The sequence below is a fragment of the Haliotis asinina genome, chromosome 15 (assembly GCF_037392515.1).
Source record: "Haliotis asinina isolate JCU_RB_2024 chromosome 15, JCU_Hal_asi_v2, whole genome shotgun sequence".
NCBI classification, from domain to species: domain Eukaryota; kingdom Metazoa; phylum Mollusca; class Gastropoda; order Lepetellida; family Haliotidae; genus Haliotis; species Haliotis asinina.
In genome coordinates, this window is record NC_090294.1 from 29,782,260 (window position 1) to 29,800,643 (window position 18,384).

The window sequence follows — 18,384 nt, forward strand, 5'->3', positions numbered from 1 at the left end:
TGACCACCGCCATATAGCTGGAATATTGCGGCGTAAAACTAAACTCACTCAGTCACTCACTCACTATATTCAGTCATGATTAATTTTTTATTATGCAGTACCATGAACTGAGCAGCATGTATTTTATATCAAATATCTGCTGGGTTTTATGGAACATGAAAATGCTAGCCTAATGCTTTTACAATTAGAATATCCGAGCATGCGCATGTATGCACATCCAAGTACATTGTGTGTTTAATGTGCCCGTGCCATAGCATTATGTACTCCATGGGATAAAGGAATAGAGGGAGGATGGAAGGTATATGTTCAATGTGATAATGGACTGATACGCCTCTAGACCGCGAGATAACCCGCAGAGTTGCTTAAAGACACAATGTCACACATTTTCGACAATATTGTGGCCTATAATTTCTATACTGGGAACATGTGCACTCACTTTAGCTTCATACTGAAAAAATACTTATTATCCTTTACGATTTGCTTGAAATAAATTGATAACTGAGACTTTGAGCCTAAGAGCTTCCAAACAGATAACACTTGCCATATACGGAATGTAAACGATCCCTCATTACATGGAAAACTGTCACAACCGGTGTTGTCGGTGTTTGGTGATTTGGGTTCAATCACAGGTTGTGCGTGGGATACTTGTACTCGTGAAAAGCGTGTGAATTGTGATGTGACATTGTGCCTTTAAGATACTGATACTGTACATTTGAAAGCAAACATACCTCAATTAAGTTTGAGTTGCGCACAGATAGGCATGAAGAAGATTGGATATCAGAAAAATAACCACACTGTGCTTAAGTACTTGTCAGTTATGTACACTACTGCTTAAAAGTTCAAGTCCCTTACACGCGCTCAGAACGCGTGTAGCCTGTGGCACGGGTGTGCAACGCGAGAGAGTCCTTGTTTAATGATATCCCTTTAGTTATTCATGAACACCTAACGCATGTGTTACCACCTGCCCGGCTGCGAGGCCCCTCATATCAGTCAGTACGTATCAGCCGTGGCAGGAAGGCCAGTTGTCAGCTGATACAGTTGTCTATTTCAGCTATGTTCACCTTGGCGTTTGCTTTCTCCGTCGTGCTGTCAGTGTTGAGTGACAGTTATGTAATCGACAACACCGGCGGACTAGGGAGGCAGTTCGATGGCTTCGGGGCTATCAGCGGCGGTGGGGTGAGTTCATTTTTTGTTCTGAATGCAAGCGTGTTATCGTCGTATTGACATGTGACTAGGATACGTTATACATGTTACGGGCTACAGGGCTATTTCACTGTGCGATGCTCGGAACATGTGTGGCTTAATAAACTGAAGGCTCATTCACGACAACCTTGAATACAGAGATGATACTATCATCTGAATTCCATTTTAGTTGTGACTTAGATTGTTATACATGTTCCTGGGCATTTAGAATCAAGGGCGATCATACGACGTCGAGTGGTATCTGGATATTCATTTGGATATTCATCTCGATTGTCCTCAGAGTTAACTTCATGATAACTGTATCATAGAACCGTACTGTGCATAGTTAGAAACTTACGTCAATCACCTGTATACCTGTTCAAGGCCTTGGCACTTTGTTAGAAACACTAAACAAGAGGTATTTGTCCATTTGAACAAATGACTAAAGGTCAAGATTCTTGAGTACACGTGGCACAGGTTGAATATAGGATAATTAAGCCACATAGAAAAACGTTATTGTTGCTAACCAATCTGAAGCCAAAAATGGCAGGTCGAGGTTTCAACGAAACACATTTTGCTTCGCTTTCTCAAACACTCAACTTTAATTTTCATAGCATTTAAACTGCACAGTTAGACTTAAATGAAGTTGTTAGTAAGATGTATCTGGTTTGCTGAAGAGCCAGACGTTTTGCTGGTTGTTGATGGGAGGGTAATGTCAAGGCTAGCAATCCTGAAACAGAAAATAAGTGCGGAATCAGAACCAAATAAGTATAAACATGAGAAACGTTTATGACACGCCATAGACTGATATAGTGTATTTACCCACATGAGCAGTTGTATACCTGATTTGTACTAATGTTTAAATAACGGTTACACTAATCAAGTAACCTTTTTACCACTTACTTTTTGTGAATGTGTTGTTTTTTGTTTCACAGGCAACATCCAAATTATTGGTAAACTACCCTGACAAACAGCGAAATGAGATTCTGGATTTGCTCTTCAAGGTAGTGTAATTGAAACTTCAAAAAGCATGTTTCAAACATTTGCTTTGCATTGAGGAATGATTAAAATTATTTTGTCTTTTTGTCCCAGCCTGATTACGGTGCCTCCTTAGACATACTGAAGGTGGAAATCGGGTCGGACGCACAGAGTTCAGGTAAGTGGGATGACCTAGAGGTACATACATTGTCCATATTGTAAAGAAACTTATGAAAGTATTCTTCTTCTCTCACGACAGTTTCGAGACAAAACTGGCCTTGCTACTGCTTATACTTTTATTTATTTATTGGTGGTTTAAAAATCTATAAAACGTCTAATGACAAGGTCGCTTCTTTCGGTCACGCATGTGGAACGGCAGACAGCCATTAAGCGAGACAAGAAATAGGATGTGGTGCTAAAACTCCTGTAAACATTGCTTAAACAAGTAGGTAATGAGTAATATCAAAATTAATTCTAACCATTTAAAATAGAACTCCATGGTATTACTGTTCTCTGATGCGCGACCCGTGAAGATCCGGGCTAGAATAGACCTTCAGCAACCCATGCTTGCCGTAAAAGGCGACTATGTTTGTCGTAAGAAGCGACTAACGGGCTCGGGTGGTCAGACTTGCTGACTTGGTTGACTCGTATAATCGGTTCCCAGTTGCGCAGTTCGATGCTCATGTTGTTGATCGCTGGATTGTCTGGCCCAGACTCGATTATTTACAGACCTCCGCCATATAGCGGGTATGTTGCTGAGTGCGGCGTAAAACTAAACTCACTTACATAATGGACGTTCACCGCTTTCTGCAATCACCTCTTTCTTTCCCCTTGGAAAACTCCCTTGTCTACATTTTAATGACTGAGACAAATGGCACGACTCATGTGTGCACAATGTTGAGACAATGATCGAAAAGCACTTGTGATTGTTTTCACATGTAATTACAATACCGAATGATGGTTTGCTTTGACTTTCTAAAACACTAGCTAAATATAGTGCGTCAACTCTTTAAATAAAAGAGAAAGGCCGTTCCAGAATCATTTATAAGCAATCTCCCCAGAAAGCTAAGTCCAGTTATGATTCCTGTCGTGTTTATGCATTTACGGCACACTGGGTGTGTGAGTGAGTGAAAAGGTTGTTACGCCGTGTGTAGCAATACTCCATCGACACCACGACGGGGGACACCAGACACGGGGCTTCACACATTGTACCCATGTGGGTGAATCGAACCCGGACCTTCGGAGTGACGAGCGAGCGCTTTAACTACTGGACCACCCTCTGCCCCATAACACACTGGAAGGCACAGTTAGATGCAGTGATGCACACAAGTATACAAGGAGTCATATTTCTAAGCATGAACACAATTTACACATGGTAAACTGAATAATGCGTATATGTACAAAACGTTCACCTGCAGCGTCGTTTGTGGAAGTAGGGTCAGTGAGTGTTATATCAATTTTGGCTGTCATGTTGTATTTTACATTACTCACCCATCAGACGGGACCGAGGCAACGCACATGCGCACAGCCACAGATCAGAACTACACCAGGGGATATGAATGGTGGCTGATGAAGGAGGCCAAACTGGTCAGTGCTCGATCCACGTAGTTTCGCATCTCATAAGAAACATACTTATTGTAAAATATATGAAGAAACTTTAACTCGACAGAGGTCGTAAACAATAAAGTTTACATGATCAAGATATTGTAACGTTACGGAATGATAATAATATTTATATTACATAAATGTGGTAAAGATTAAGGGGTGGAACGCTGAGCATTTACCACGGGAAGTACAAGTTTTGCGATGTAAGGCCTTCGATTCTGTCCGTTTCTGTTCGGTAAATGGGGTGTGATTATAATGCAGAAAATTGACAAGAGCCACACCTTGCATTGTTTAAAAAACATGGAAAAATAACCATAATATTTCTTATTTTTAATTAACAAAACCCTCATTTTATTATTAGATAGAAGAACGGTACGAAAAGCGAAAATACCATTTTTTGTAATTATTGTATTACGGTCTCCCGAACCGAAGGCAAAATACCGCGGTTCCACTAATACCGCGGTATACCGTTTCGCCCCTAGTGATCTAACTGGACCAGGATCCAAAACAAAGTACATACCTGCTGTTTTGCGGTTTTAAGTCACAGTGAAGACACTTTTCAAGACATTTACGTTTGGGGGGAGGAATAATCCTTAGGTAACATCTGTGTACTTTCCTTTGTGCCTCAGTATAGTGCAACATGTTCTGCCTGTGTATTTCTAGAGGAACCCCAACATCAAGTTATACGGTCTGCCCTGGGGGTGGCCCGGCTGGGTGGGGTGGAACCTGTACGATACCCCCGACCAGACCGCCTCGTACATTGTCAACTGGGTCCTGGGAGCTAACGCTACACACGGGCTACACATAGACTATGTTGGGGTGAGTACAACAATTTCATGTGTGTTGTTAATATACCTGTTCATTCGCTGGGGGCAATATAGGATACATTATAAGGACGGAATTGAATGAGTTACGTTTTACGCCGCACTAAGTAATATTCCAGCTATATGGCGGCGGTCTGTAAAAGATCGAGTCGGGACCGGGCAATCCAGTGATCAACAGCATGAGTGTCGATCTACCCACTTTGGAATACGATGGCATGTATCAACCAAGTCAGCGATTCTTACCGACCGATCCTGTTAGTCGCCTAATTCGTTGGGGACAGCATTATTATATTTGCCGATATTTTCTGCTATATATGTAGGGTAGTATTTCGGAAATTTGATCTGTCGCTTTCAATAGTTCTTTCAGATAGTGAGAAACTTTTAATCTGCCTTTAGCATTATTACAGCAAATATCACGAAATACACAAAATGGAATTTTACACTGTACCCATGCAGTGAATCAAAACTACCCCATCGCACCGAACAGTTTCACCTAGTACCATTATGATGACTATGTAGAAAGAATACTGACACAGATGAGAATTGGAAACACTATAGGCATCCCATATACCATTTCATTTTCATTTGAATCCATTTTAAAAATTTAATGATACCGGTGAGCACAGCCGGTGCAAGGCTTTGACAATGACACCAGGGCCATGTGTGCTCATAAGGTTATGATGATATATTTCAAAATATGTTATTGATTTGTTATTCTTTGTTACATACAACCACCACTAAATTATTGGCATGCGCATATAATTAATCGATTCATGACAACCCGGTCTTAAAAGGCTCGATTTTGTCGTTTAGGAAGTATGATGACGCCAAGCGGATCGTCATGAAGGGAAACAACCCAGCACGGCGAATTGCGATGCCCTGGACAACAGGGCAGTCCTTGCTAACTTTAGTGGTTCGATCACTGATTTACATTACATTTAATGTATTCAAGAAGTTCATCTTTAATCATGGTTGAAGGAGTGGGTTTGGTGTATTTTGTCAGAAGTCGTAGGACAAAACACGCTGCACGACGTTTTTGCAAGAATTAAAAGGATTGTAGCGTTGCAATGCACAAGTGCTTAAACGTAGGAAATCATACCGATTAATGTCTATATATCCAGGTAAATGAATTAGTGAACACAAATTCTGGTCTGGTTATTGGTCTAAGTTGCGCAATAGAACGGAACCAAGTAACTTGAAAACGAGACTGTTTTGACTTGAGTTACTGGCCGACGAAATAATTTACAAGCCCGAAATTTTGATGAAGATAATATGCAAAAGATTACAATTAGGTAAAATACCAACAAAAACAAATAAGAAAACACATATCTAAATTTTGTTATATTCACAAAACTTAAATAAGTCATCATTAATGTGGTAAATGACCCCAAAAACGCTAGCCAGACGGGCTAGTGACTGTGGAGATTTACTGACCCGACTCGAATTGTACTAGGCACGGGCTAACAGCCAGTCGCTATTTCGCACTCTGGAATGTGGGAGGGTCATTCGTAACTACTCGCCTCTTTCCGTAACCTGCAAGAAGATTGCCGGAATGACCCGCTTAGTTACGAATGGTGGGAGGGTGTCAGAGTCAGTGGATCCAGGACGGAATTGCGAGGGTCGGCGAGGTTGTCTTTCTATCTTGTAATGGTTTACACTTACACTTTCCATGCTTGAAAAACTTCAATAACCTTACTTCATGATATCTTATTTTACAGATATGGAATGAGAGAATGTACAACGTCGAGTACATAAAAGTAAGTATTAGCCAAATTCCAATAAAGAAGCTCCTACTGTTGATAATGGTTGACTTTCTGTGTTTCATAAAGCCTGTCGACTCGTCGCTTTAATATCTGCAACCTACTCTTTAACCACATATCTCTTTTGCAGACGTTGAGGAAGACACTCGACAAACACGGTCTAGTGGACACACATATCGTTGCTCCGGACAATTTCCACTGGGATATAGCTGATGACGTTCTGGCGGATCCCGAGCTTGGTCAGGTTCTTTATGCTATTGGGTATGCCCAGCCGTTATTGACTATAATGAGTGAAGTGGTAGAATTTTCCTAAATCTTTAGTTATTCACCGATTTCAAATTTCAATATGTCATTGCAAAAGTCTAGATTTTCATCTTTCAAAATTATTGTCCAAATATGGATTCGAACCCCAATGGTCTCAACTAAGAAACTGCGTAGTGCTATATGTATGCTCAGCTTTGCTTTGAAGTTCATCATGATGTTCATCGCTGAAGGGGACTGATTGGTCTCTGGCATTAACGTTTTATATCCTCTTAGACGATTAACAGTTACACACAGTTCGATTACTATCAATGAACCTAGGATAATACTGTGTTATTTCTAAAGTCTAACCCAGCCATCTACACGTTACGTTCAGGTCGCATTACCCCAAGACAAGAAGCACACCGACAGCGGTGAAGACAGGAAAGCGTCTCTGGGCGTCGGAGGATACAGCAGGAGTGGTGAAGCTCAGACCTTAGTGTTTGTCGAAGTGTAACGATGCATGTAAAACCGTCCTTATTATATGTTTGACGGTTAATCAAAGATAGGCACCAATGAATTTCTCTGGCCAGATTCCAAACGTGATCGTCTTGAATATGTGTTTTCCGGACTGCGATAAAATTTAGAATTTGACTTTAAAGTCAACAGAGCGTTTTGTTATCAAGCACACTATGAAAGGATTGTCTCTTCCGTGTAATGGGTTACACATATTTTATTGAGAATAGCTAGGGTAACATCAGTTTGCTTAAGCTGAAAAAGTCCGTTTACTCAGTAATCTCTGAGAAAGGGAGGCTTGTAGTTTCACGATTGTTGTTGATTGATTCTTCAGACCACTTTTTAAGAAAGAGGCTGATATATTTAAAACTGTATTAACATTAGACCATGGAGACAATAATTCAGCAAACCAATTCTTAAGTGTGAATGAGTATAGTTTTGCGCCGTTTTATCAACATTCAAGCAATGACGATATGGGACATCAGTATTGGGCTTCACTCAGTGAATCCATATGAAGAATCGAAACCGGAGTTTCGACGTAAAAAGCGAACGCTTTGAACTCACCACTCCCAGTTCTGAAAGAGAACCCCGACTTGGTTATATAAACATTGTCCTTACCTTACCCATCAGGGCTAGTAAAATCATAGGCCTTATTACCAGACAAACAAACATATTAACGAAACCGGTCACAATAACAGGAGAAGAGAAGGCAAACTTAAAGCAGGCAGCCTTTGCGATTCATGCATCACTTTCTTTTCTTGACTGAAGGGTTGGTTGGGTAGCCTAGTGATTAAAGCGTTCGCTCGTCTCGCCGATGACACGATAGGTTCGATTTCCCACATGGGTACAATGTGTGAAGCCCATTTCTGGTGTCATTGCCGTAATATTGCTTGAATATTGCCAGAAACGGCGTGAAAACCAACTCACTCACTCACACATGATTGAAACGGCATGGGAGAGCGAAAATGACCTTGATCCTGTGTTTCTTAATTCGCCTAAATAGACTATAATTTTGTTTAGGTAGAAGATGACAAATCACACGTACCATGGACACGTCTTATGTTTGTCTTATGCACAGATTCAGGGTCAGATTGTGTTTCCAGTTATGTCATTCCCGTGAGTGACACATGGATATGACGCATTTTAAACATTCCATAGCTATAAACTCTCGACCATTGATTTACACCTTCGTTTATAACTCGTCTGTATCTAATGTGAGGAGACTCCGGTTGACCATGTCGTTGAGGATGGATGAATATAATTCACAGCGCCATTCATAAAAAAATAGTGCTATTCTGTCAATTCAGTATATTGTAATGTGGGTTTAATTGTTAATGTATCGCATCACTAGTATTGTGAATGACTCAATATGTCGCAATGAGAAACCATCATAGTGAAGCTTGAATCATTGGTGAGCAGACAGCTATTGTGATGACAGTGATGCGAGTTATTCGCCCCTTGTAAACCGAATAATGTCGTATGGGACAAATGACACTAGACAGTATCTTCTGTTTACAGAACTGGAACAGGAACTACGTCAATGGAAACATGACCGGGTAAGACACGGTGTCAGTAGTGCTTACCATTTGACCCTGTAGCCTTAGAGATCCGTGAAGGTCCCGGGGTAGAATAGGCCTTCAGCAACCCACGCTTGCCACAAAAGGCGACTAGGCTTGTCGTAAGAGACGACTAACGGGATCGAGTGGTCAGGTTCGCTGACTTGGTTGACACATGACATCGGTTCCCAATTGCTCGGATCGATGCTCATGTTGTTGATCACTGGATTGTCTGGTCCAGACTCGATTATTTACAGACCACCGCCATATAGCTGGAATATTGCTGAGTGCGGCGTAAAACTAAACTCACTCACTCACTGTAGCCTTGGAAACGAGTCCGTAATCGTAAAAATATGTTTAAATGCCTATGAAATATGACTTGTTCAGAAATGTGATAATGTAAACGCAAATCAGTAAAGGGAAAAATCCTTGAATACAGCCAAACGATCAAATATTTGTTTCAGTACAATTGTATGGCCCTTGATCGCGAGTTACTACGAAGGACTACCTTACTATCCAGCAGGACTGATGATAGCGTCCGAACCATGGAGCGGGCACTTTCCTGAACCTAAAACAATATGGCTTGCAGGTACACCATTTTCTCACGCGTATCATGACTGAAACACTGAAAAGCGTTGAATTAATGACTCGATATACATTTTAATTCAATGTTTCTGTTCTAGTGTTTTAGTTTTTGGTTCAAATAAATTCTTAAATTCTTAAATGACATTTGGAAACTGGTATTGTCGAAAAGTAACACTTTTGATGGATAGACAATCTCTTTATTGCTGTAGGTGCGACATAAAATCATCATCACCTGACCGAAGTTGTTTAACGTTAAAAAATATTCCTCCTCTATCAATGTATTTATTAGTTCAGACAGACAGTCCATTTTGCACTAGTAAACTACTTTATGACAGTGATTATTCACTGTCATATATTTCTAATGCACTTGGTTCATGTTGTCATAGCAACAACATTACTGACGTCCCAACTTGCACACCTCCTTATTCATTTACAAATCTCACTGAGGTTACTAGTATATACATACAGTATTACCATCAGTGATTACGTCAAGTCCTCATGTCGAAGGAATATTCGAAGACATAGAAATGCATCCAATGAAAACAACCCCAAAACATACTGCTGCCGATGACAGAACTTGTTAAACATTGTGAGACAAAGCCTTGCCATATTGTTTGTTTATTGTGTCCTTAGCTCACACAACCCAGTTTACACAGCCCGGATGGACGTTTCTGCGTCATGGAGCGGGAGTTGGGGCTTTCAGTTATGGCGGCACATACGCCACCCTCGTCAGTCCAGAAGGAAATGACGTCACTATCATAATTGAAACTTTGGTGAGCATATTCGTGAATGTTTATAATGTGTTTTGTAACAGCAGAAAGAGAGGGTTTCGTATTCAGATTAATTTGAGGGTGATATTTCAATTACTTTTCTTCAGAAATTCTGATTTTGATACATTAATTTTGATCCAAATATCATTCCGTTCTATTTTGAATTTTGTAAAGTGAACAATAATGCGGTCCGTCCCCGGCGTCGGTGAGCCCAGAAACAGTGTTGGAAGCCGCTACATCCTTGTGTGCCTTTCACAATGACCACATCCTATATATAAGACAAAAGTCACATCACTGAACACCTCAAATCCTTGTCTCACACTCCAATAGGTGCAGCTAGCTTCCAATTAACTGACGCATCACGAACCTCATCTAATGATGCAGCCATCCTCTGGTCATTGTCAAACAAAGGCCGATAACTCTAAACACTTCCGGCTCCCACATGTGACGCAAGTCAATGCTTCATTCATTTCGTTGTAGGTTAAAGTACTCAACAACCACATCATGATTACACATTGATAATGTTCTTCTATTTTCCTGTGTCAGAATGACGTCAACGACATTTGCAGCCCCCAAAATGTAACGTTACAACTCAAAGGAACCATTGTAAGTCTTTAATCATTACACCATCAAATGCAGCTCCAAGAAAATCTTTTATTATTATCGATGTGATTCTGTTTGTACGTGACCACTGGTATTTCAGATCCGCGTCCCTATGCTTGCTGATTTGCTCTACTGTTACAGGCAAATATATCACAGTTCAATGTCTGGTACTCCAACACGGACAGGGACGAATACTTCATTAAAAAGCCAGTCATAAAGGTAGGTTGTCATTTAATCAAACGCCATTAAATGCGTGTTGTAGAACGTTTTAAGATCAGTAACTAATGAACTAGAACACAAATAATGATATTCTTGCTGAAATCTTGTTTTTGACAGACGGTGGGAGGACTGATCAATCTGGCCCTTGGCGTGAATGAAATGTACACACTTACAACGCTGACCATTGGCAGCAAAGGAGCGTACACCCAGCCACCACCATCAAAGCCTTTCCCACTTCCATTTACAGAGAAATTCGAAAGTAAGATAACAGAGAGAACGTTATGTGTATGATTTACTCGGAAGACCGCAATATGTTGCAACCCCACACATAAGGGACATAAGGGCACACGTGTGTGTGTGTGTGTGTGTGTGTGTGTGTGTGTGTGTGTGTGTGTGTGTGTGTGTGTGTGTGTGTTGCGCGCGTGTGTGTGTGTGTGTGTGTGTGTGTTGTTCTGGGGAGTTATGCAAGGGTCTTCTACTCACATTTTGCATGCTTCAGCATAAAAAATGGTAAATATAATAACCCAGGCGATGTTTATGGATATACGTCTTAGTAGTCATGGTCATGAAATCCCGGACTGTGTACGTGGGTAATGATATGTTTCGTGCTATTGTTGTCATCTCATTGGATGTATGTATGTATTTAATTTTGTCTAAGATGTCAATACCATTAAACTATGTCAAACAGAAATATGTAATGATACATAGCTGAGTTAATCTGAACTGAATCTAATTCACAGGTTACCAGATTGGCGAGGAGCCATTTCTCTTCTCCCAACAAATAGGAGCGTTCGATGTCGTGAAAGCTGACGCCGCCCATGGTAACGTCATGAGACAGGAAACAACACAACGACCGGTCACCTGGTGCACAGCCGACTGGACGGAAAGACCTATCACACTCATAGGGGATATCACATGGTGTGTTGTCGGATAGACCAACAGGCCCCTGTAGTTGTGTGTTGTCGGATAGACCAACAGGCCCCTGTAGTTGTGTGTTGTCGGATAGACCAACAGGCCCCTGTAGTTGTGTGTTGTCGGATAGACCAACAGGCCCCTGTAGTTGTGTGTTGTCGGATAGACCAACAGGCCCCTGTAGTTGTGTGTTGTAACGTCCAAAACGTCAACGCCAGATAATAATTATTGGAGACTGATAGTAAAACTAGTCATGGAAATTGTAGCGTTACGACAATCGTAAAGCTCTGTTAGGTATGGGAGATTTGACTACCGTAGCGCTTCGATCGCTTCGAAAATCGTCGAGCCTGATGTTAGCATTGATGTAAGAGGCGACTAACGGTGGTCAGATTCGCTGAATCTGTTGACCCAGTCATGTTATCGTTGGCTCGTCAGGGCCACATGCCCGGGCTCAATTGCCCACATGGGCACAATGTGTGGAGCCCATTTCTGGTGTCTCCGCCGCGATATTGCTGGAATATTGCTAAATAAAGAAGTAAGACAAAACTCACGCAGTTGCGTAGATCGATGTTCATGCTGTTGATCACTGGATTGTCTTGATTATTTTGAGTGGGGCGTTAAACAATACTACGTCTATCAATAGCATCGTGTTGCTCTATGGTTGCTCCACAGGCAGCGTTCGCAACTCATTTTTTATTAAGAAAACAGGTGTCTGTGAGAAAGCAGGTGTGAAAACTGGTGCAAATATGCAAATGTTGTAGTACGGGATAGTATCTCTCGTAACTTAACTCCCTCCCGTATAGCCCTATCATGGCTGAATCCCTTACCCCGGCTCACCCCGTACAATGCTTATATTCCCAGGACGGACATCTACCTGGAGGTCGACTTCCGGGTTCCGACGGTCTCCGGGGCTCCAGACGGTGTATTCATAGCATCACGTGTTACCGAGGGCGGTTGTGGCGTCACACTTGCTTTTGGAGTCATACTCTACCTGGACGTCAGAAATCAAACATTTCACGTGGCAGCCAACTTTCGTAAGGATACATGTACTTATTTAATGATAGAAGGTTCAGGGGTAAAATAGGCCGAAGGGTCCCAGCGTCAACTATGCCTCCCAGGTACCCTGACGGCTGATCTTGTATTTTCCACAAGCTCGAGCTCATTTGGGCTTGGATGTATCAGGTATAGGTCACGGTACTTCGCGAGACCTTAGTACTTAGGGTATCAATGGTTATGTTTCCAAATCCAAACTTTTAGGTCGAAGTCGTTGTTACACCTAGACATACGTTTGACATTTTGTGTTTACAATAAATGCATAATGATAAGTCGCAAGGTACTGTTCTGCTAAATTAGATGCGTGGCCCTAATTCAAACAAGGAATTCAATTCAAGGTTAGAAGATTAAGTGTATTGCAGAAAACCTTTTTGAAAGCATGTGGCATATCGGTTGGATAAAGGCATCAACTGATGTGTTACTTATTATGGACGAATTCCATACAGCTGAGGCATTCTGTGGGATGGCTAAGATTTGGTACTTCCGCATCTTATACCAGCATGACATATAAACATGATTAAAATGTCTTAATGCCTCATCTCTGGTACGAGATTTGACTTGGCCTTTAGGGTGTTCGTCTTCATTATTCTGTAAATTACAAGGGTTCTACCCTCGTTTAAACTATGTGTTTGTCTTGAAGCTATTACTTTATATGAAAACAGGTTGGCCTCTTCCTTCATTTTTCAGTCGGATTATCCTTTAGGACAGTTGCTCCTTTCAGTTTCTTATTTCTTCACATACTATGACGTTTGGGGATAATTTCGCATGCAGAAGATCTTTAACATGTTCGCCTGTTTCTTCAGTTTTGAATCAGATCATCACAGAGGGGAACTTCACATATGCTGACGGATGGAACACTGCATCTCTTCTCGTGAAAGTGAGTTGTCATATTTCCCAACCTTTGTCACTTGTTAAACTTGTGTTTAAAGCTACACATGATGTGGCGTGTATGATCTAACTGACTACGTGTAATCAGTAATGAACAATGTACATTTAACACTATACGAGTTAGTATAAATAGATTTGATTTACGGCATGGTGACATATACAAAGTTTGGTCTTCTTTGATTTCTTTCACAGAGGCGTTTCACTTAACAATAACTGTTTAACATTTTAGTTATGAAGTTTTAGAATGATTTTGACCATCCTCTCATCTGAGAACAGTTATCCTCTACACCATGATGTCAACTGCAAGAGGCCTTGAATATAAACCGCTTTAATTATCTGGAGCGAAATGGAAAGGGTTTTCCTTCGGTTTGGGTCCCTATTAAGGCTTCTGTGAGTGTGTGAGTGTGTGAGTGTGTGAGTGTGTATATCAACAACATCACGGCGGGGGCACCTGATATGGGCTTCATAGAATCGAACCCAGGTCTTAGGCGTGAGGAGCCAACTCTTCAACCACTGGGCTACACCACCGCCTCGATAGGGCTTAAATAATGCCGATGCTACGTTAGATTTCAACTCATGCACACAACATTTTTTCAATTCATCGAAGACAGTAAAAATGTCATCAGCTGTCCAGGCTTGAACTGAATCAGGTGGTCAGATTCGGTGACTTGTTCAACCACGCATCGTCATATACCCATGGCGTTGATGTTGAGTGACGTAAAGCGCTGAAGTGTGGATATTTTACAATCGTACAATTTTTAATCGTGACTGCTGTGAAATCGCTATTTATGGTATTGAACAAACAAACAATGCATTATATCAGCGATATCTATATAATTTAGGTTTCTTATGTATTGACTTGTGTATCTTTACTTCTACCAGGGTCTAGAGGCTACCGGCACTGTCAACGGAAAACCTTTGTTCAGTACATCAATTCCATCTGCAATAAACGCTGGATTTGTAGGTATGGGGACAAAGGGATATGGAATCGCCGATTTTGACAACGTGAAAATAACAGCTGCACAAGACAGACTCAACAGAATGGGAAAGATGAAATTCGGATCTAATTCTTTGCTTCCTTGACGGAACTTGAAGATTAAACGTGGATAAAGGTTCATAATTATATTTACTTTTTTGTAATCTGTGAGATTAATGTAATACACGTTTGTATTAAAGCTTGATTTCAGATAATTTGTAAATGCATTGGTGTTTCCTTGGTTAGGCAAGGAAGGAGATATCATGCGCTACTGACGACTGTTTTCGGTTACATTCAGTACGCTCACTTACGTCACGTAATTGATCACACAAAACATTGAGCGCGTTACCATGGCCATATCGTAAACGCTCACTTCCGGGCGCCGCCCTCTTGAGGAATAGTATCTATTTCGCGAGGTCATACGAAATATCTGCAGTGCATCCTAAGCATATACCATTATCTGTTTCCCCTCTGAAACACTGCGTCCACAGCAGCTACTACAACTACTCTGTTTTAGTAACTTACACGAAGACAGTCATGATCCATGTAACCATGACCAAGATTAAGAGACAATTCACAAACTTGCTTAACTATCAACATTAAGATGCAAATCATTGAAAATCGGTATGGTTGGTGTTTAGAATATATTTTTGCACACTCTATTCAAGTTGTATTTCGCAGACTGTTCATATACACAACCATGTTCCTCTGGATAGAAACATGCCAAAATCTAGAAATGACTTGAGTGAGTGAGTGTATAAATGTGTTTAGTTTTTACACGACACCCAGGACTACTTCCACTGACTCAGTCCTTTTGAGTCACCAGGAAAGACGTCGACCAGATAGAACTGTGATGCGTTACGTTATGACTGGCCATATCACAACGAAGCTTGCTGATGTGATTTGACCCGTGAAGATCCATGTTAGAAGTTATCTTCAGTTATCAGCTCGCTAACGGGACTAACGGTATCGGGCCATGTCGCTGACTTGGCTGACACTCATTATTGTATCCTAGTTGCGTAGAATGATGCTCGTGGTGTTGATCATGGGACGGTCTGGTCCGCACTCGATTATACACAGACTACCATCAAATAGCTGGAATATTGGTGAGTGCGGCTTTAGAAACAACAACAACAAATACCCGAACCGACAAACAAACAACAACAAACATCCCCCAACCCCCCCAAAAAACCCCACAAGCCCCATTCCATAAACAACAAAACAAAGAAAGAAACAATGAAAGAAACAAACAACAACAACTAGCTTCTCTCTCAACTACATATGCTGTTACATCTATGTGAAGAACCGAACTCGTGTGTGTTCGGTGGGACGAGCGAACGCTTTAACCATGAGGCTACACTATGTTCCCCGCCATGATATATATTTTTGCTTAAGGCGGCGTGAAACCTAATTTACTAACTTACAATTCCCACAGACGACAGGTGTAGAAACTGTTGCTGACAGTATGGATCGGCATCTGTCCATTTTAAAAAAAACTTACATGAATTGCACATGTTATATATGTCTTATATATGCCTTGCAGAAAAAAATGTTGACAGTATATCTGATGTTGATTGGTTGCACGGCTATGATATCTTTTATAGCCCGGCAATCAGTCTGTCCGAGTACGGTCAACTCTCTGGTGCATGTGGTGTCTGCGAAGGGGTTCATCGAATTGTGTAAGTTGGTTAAATCTGATTTTGACAATTTCATGTGTGTGAAATTCAGTAAGTCGATATTTGCAACTAATACAGATATTTACTCGATATGTACATATGTCCCACCAGTCGGTTCATCCTAATGTAAGACTCACACAGAATGCAGTCTCGATACTTTTGACCAGTTCAACTCTCTTATTTGTCTCTGAGTTTAGAGATTCTCATATTGTACTTTGTGGCCACATGAACGCGCGAACTGGAGAGAGTAACAATCCCCAGGTGACATGTATTGATGATAGAAACGTCACGAACATATTTGACGACGAGAAGGAAATCCCTACTGGAGATCGTAAATCACGTGATAAAGTTATAAGTAGATTCGGACATATCTTAATAGACATATGTGATGCATTTCAGTTATTTATTGTCAATGGTAGAGTGTTTGGAGATGAACAAGGTGAATATACTTTTGTCGGACGGCATGGCTGTAGTGTTAACGATAATTTCATCTGTTCTGATCTTTTTGAATATATAAGTATGTTGAATTTAGGTGATCGATTAGATTCCATTCATCTGCCTCTAGACTTCAAATGCTGATTTCCGAAAATGAACATGACTAAAGGTAAATCAATAGCGGATGTCTCCTCTAAGGACAACAAATGTTTGGAATGAGTCTTTATGTGGGACCTCTTCCAGAGTGAAACCCAGCTGTTATTCAGACGGTGTATAACAAATTTGATAGTAACATTGACGATGCTATTGATGGTTTTGTAAATATGCTTTTAGATTCTGCAAGCTGTATGAAGAAACGTGGATCGATCGCACCGCCTCTAAACAATCCACCTTCAAGTGATGAGTGTAAGGCTGCATGACGGGCCACATGAAAATCTCTAAATTTAGAGATACTGTTTACATTTAGACGTAAACGTAACGACACCAACAGAAAAATATATTGTAAAGAACGAAATGTATACGGAAACTGTTGAAGAACATTAAAATCGGACCTGAATAAACGAAATATTGATAACTTAACAAATGCAGCTAAAAGCCCGACGTCATTTTGGAAACAAATCAGGTATTTAAGAAGTCGACCAACTCGAAAAAATGTAATCCCGAAAGCGGAATGGTTAAATCATTTCAAAAGTATATTTCATAATGATTCTGTCTTTAATGATGTGTTGTACGTCCAATTCTATTTTCCCTGTTTATCATGGAGTTGTACAACGATATTATCGCAGATGGTAAGCATGGCATCCAAATGTTTCCAGATGTCTTACAGCTCTTTATTCTTCTCTTTGCTGATGACGTAATTCTGCTATCAGAATCTGTAGTTGGACTACAAACATACAAGTGTAGTTTAATATTTTGGAACGGTAAACTGAAACATGAGATTTGTCCGTTAATCTAGATACAACTAATATTGTTATATTTAGAAAAGGTGGCCGGATATCTTCTGAAGATATGTCTTTTAAGAACTAACCTGTAATTTTCTCTGACCATTACACTTATCTTGACATAAGGGTTACACCCACTATGAATTGGAAAGCATCTGTCACTGAATTATCCTTGAAAGCTAAGAAAGCATTGATGAGTCTTTGGTCTGCCTTGTATAAAATTGGTGTGTTGACGCCCAGTATTTACTTCAAATTATCTGATTGTTTTGTATGGATCTGAGATCTGGGGATTCCAGCGATATAAATGCATAGAAAAATACATCTGATGGCGTGTAAAAAATTTGTAAATGTTGGACCGTCTACACCAGTTCACATGATCAATGTAGGAGGTATCCCCTGTACATAAATGCTTAAACGAAGCAAGACGTTTTTATATTGAACGATGTAAGGGAATGTGCAATTTAGAAGTGGAAAATGAAATCATAATTTACTTATGTGTCCTTTTTATACAGATCTGCGTACGAAATATATTGCTGAACATTATCTATGCAATCCACCCCCATTAGCTTTTAAACTACTTCTTTCATCAACTGACCAACATGTAATAATATACATGTCCTACTATATCATTTATGATTTCATCAAACGTAACAGTCTGATATAAG

General features: G+C 40.6%; 1 protein-coding gene across 1 annotated transcript; it reads left to right on the top strand.

Annotated features, from left to right (window-relative positions):
- The first annotated feature begins 731 nt into the window (after positions 1–731).
- On the top strand, positions 732–14,882 carry LOC137265293 (galactocerebrosidase-like). The gene is made up of 18 exons (XM_067800653.1): positions 732–1,176; positions 2,118–2,186; positions 2,275–2,338; positions 3,659–3,747; positions 4,429–4,584; positions 6,308–6,346; positions 6,480–6,610; positions 6,987–7,071; positions 8,624–8,661; positions 9,126–9,250; positions 9,880–10,019; positions 10,563–10,622; positions 10,761–10,838; positions 10,956–11,097; positions 11,579–11,756; positions 12,612–12,784; positions 13,607–13,680; positions 14,574–14,882. The coding sequence occupies exons 1-18, from the start codon at positions 1,054–1,056 to the stop codon at positions 14,772–14,774; spliced, it is 1,965 nt and encodes a 654-aa protein (XP_067656754.1). The 5' UTR covers positions 732–1,053; the 3' UTR covers positions 14,775–14,882.
- Positions 14,883–18,384: the final 3,502 nt, after the last annotated feature.

Bases quoted from the DNA above. Each gene is read 5' to 3' on its own strand.
- LOC137265293 (XM_067800653.1), top strand. From the start codon at position 1,054: ATGTTCACCTTGGCGTTTGCTTTCTCCGTCGTGCTGTCAGTGTTGAGT. The intron at 9,251-9,879 runs GTACACCATTTT...TTGTGTCCTTAG, and splicing joins TAAAACAATATGGCTTGCAG to CTCACACAACCCAGTTTACA. The intron at 13,681-14,573 runs GTGAGTTGTCAT...TACTTCTACCAG, and splicing joins CTGCATCTCTTCTCGTGAAA to GGTCTAGAGGCTACCGGCAC.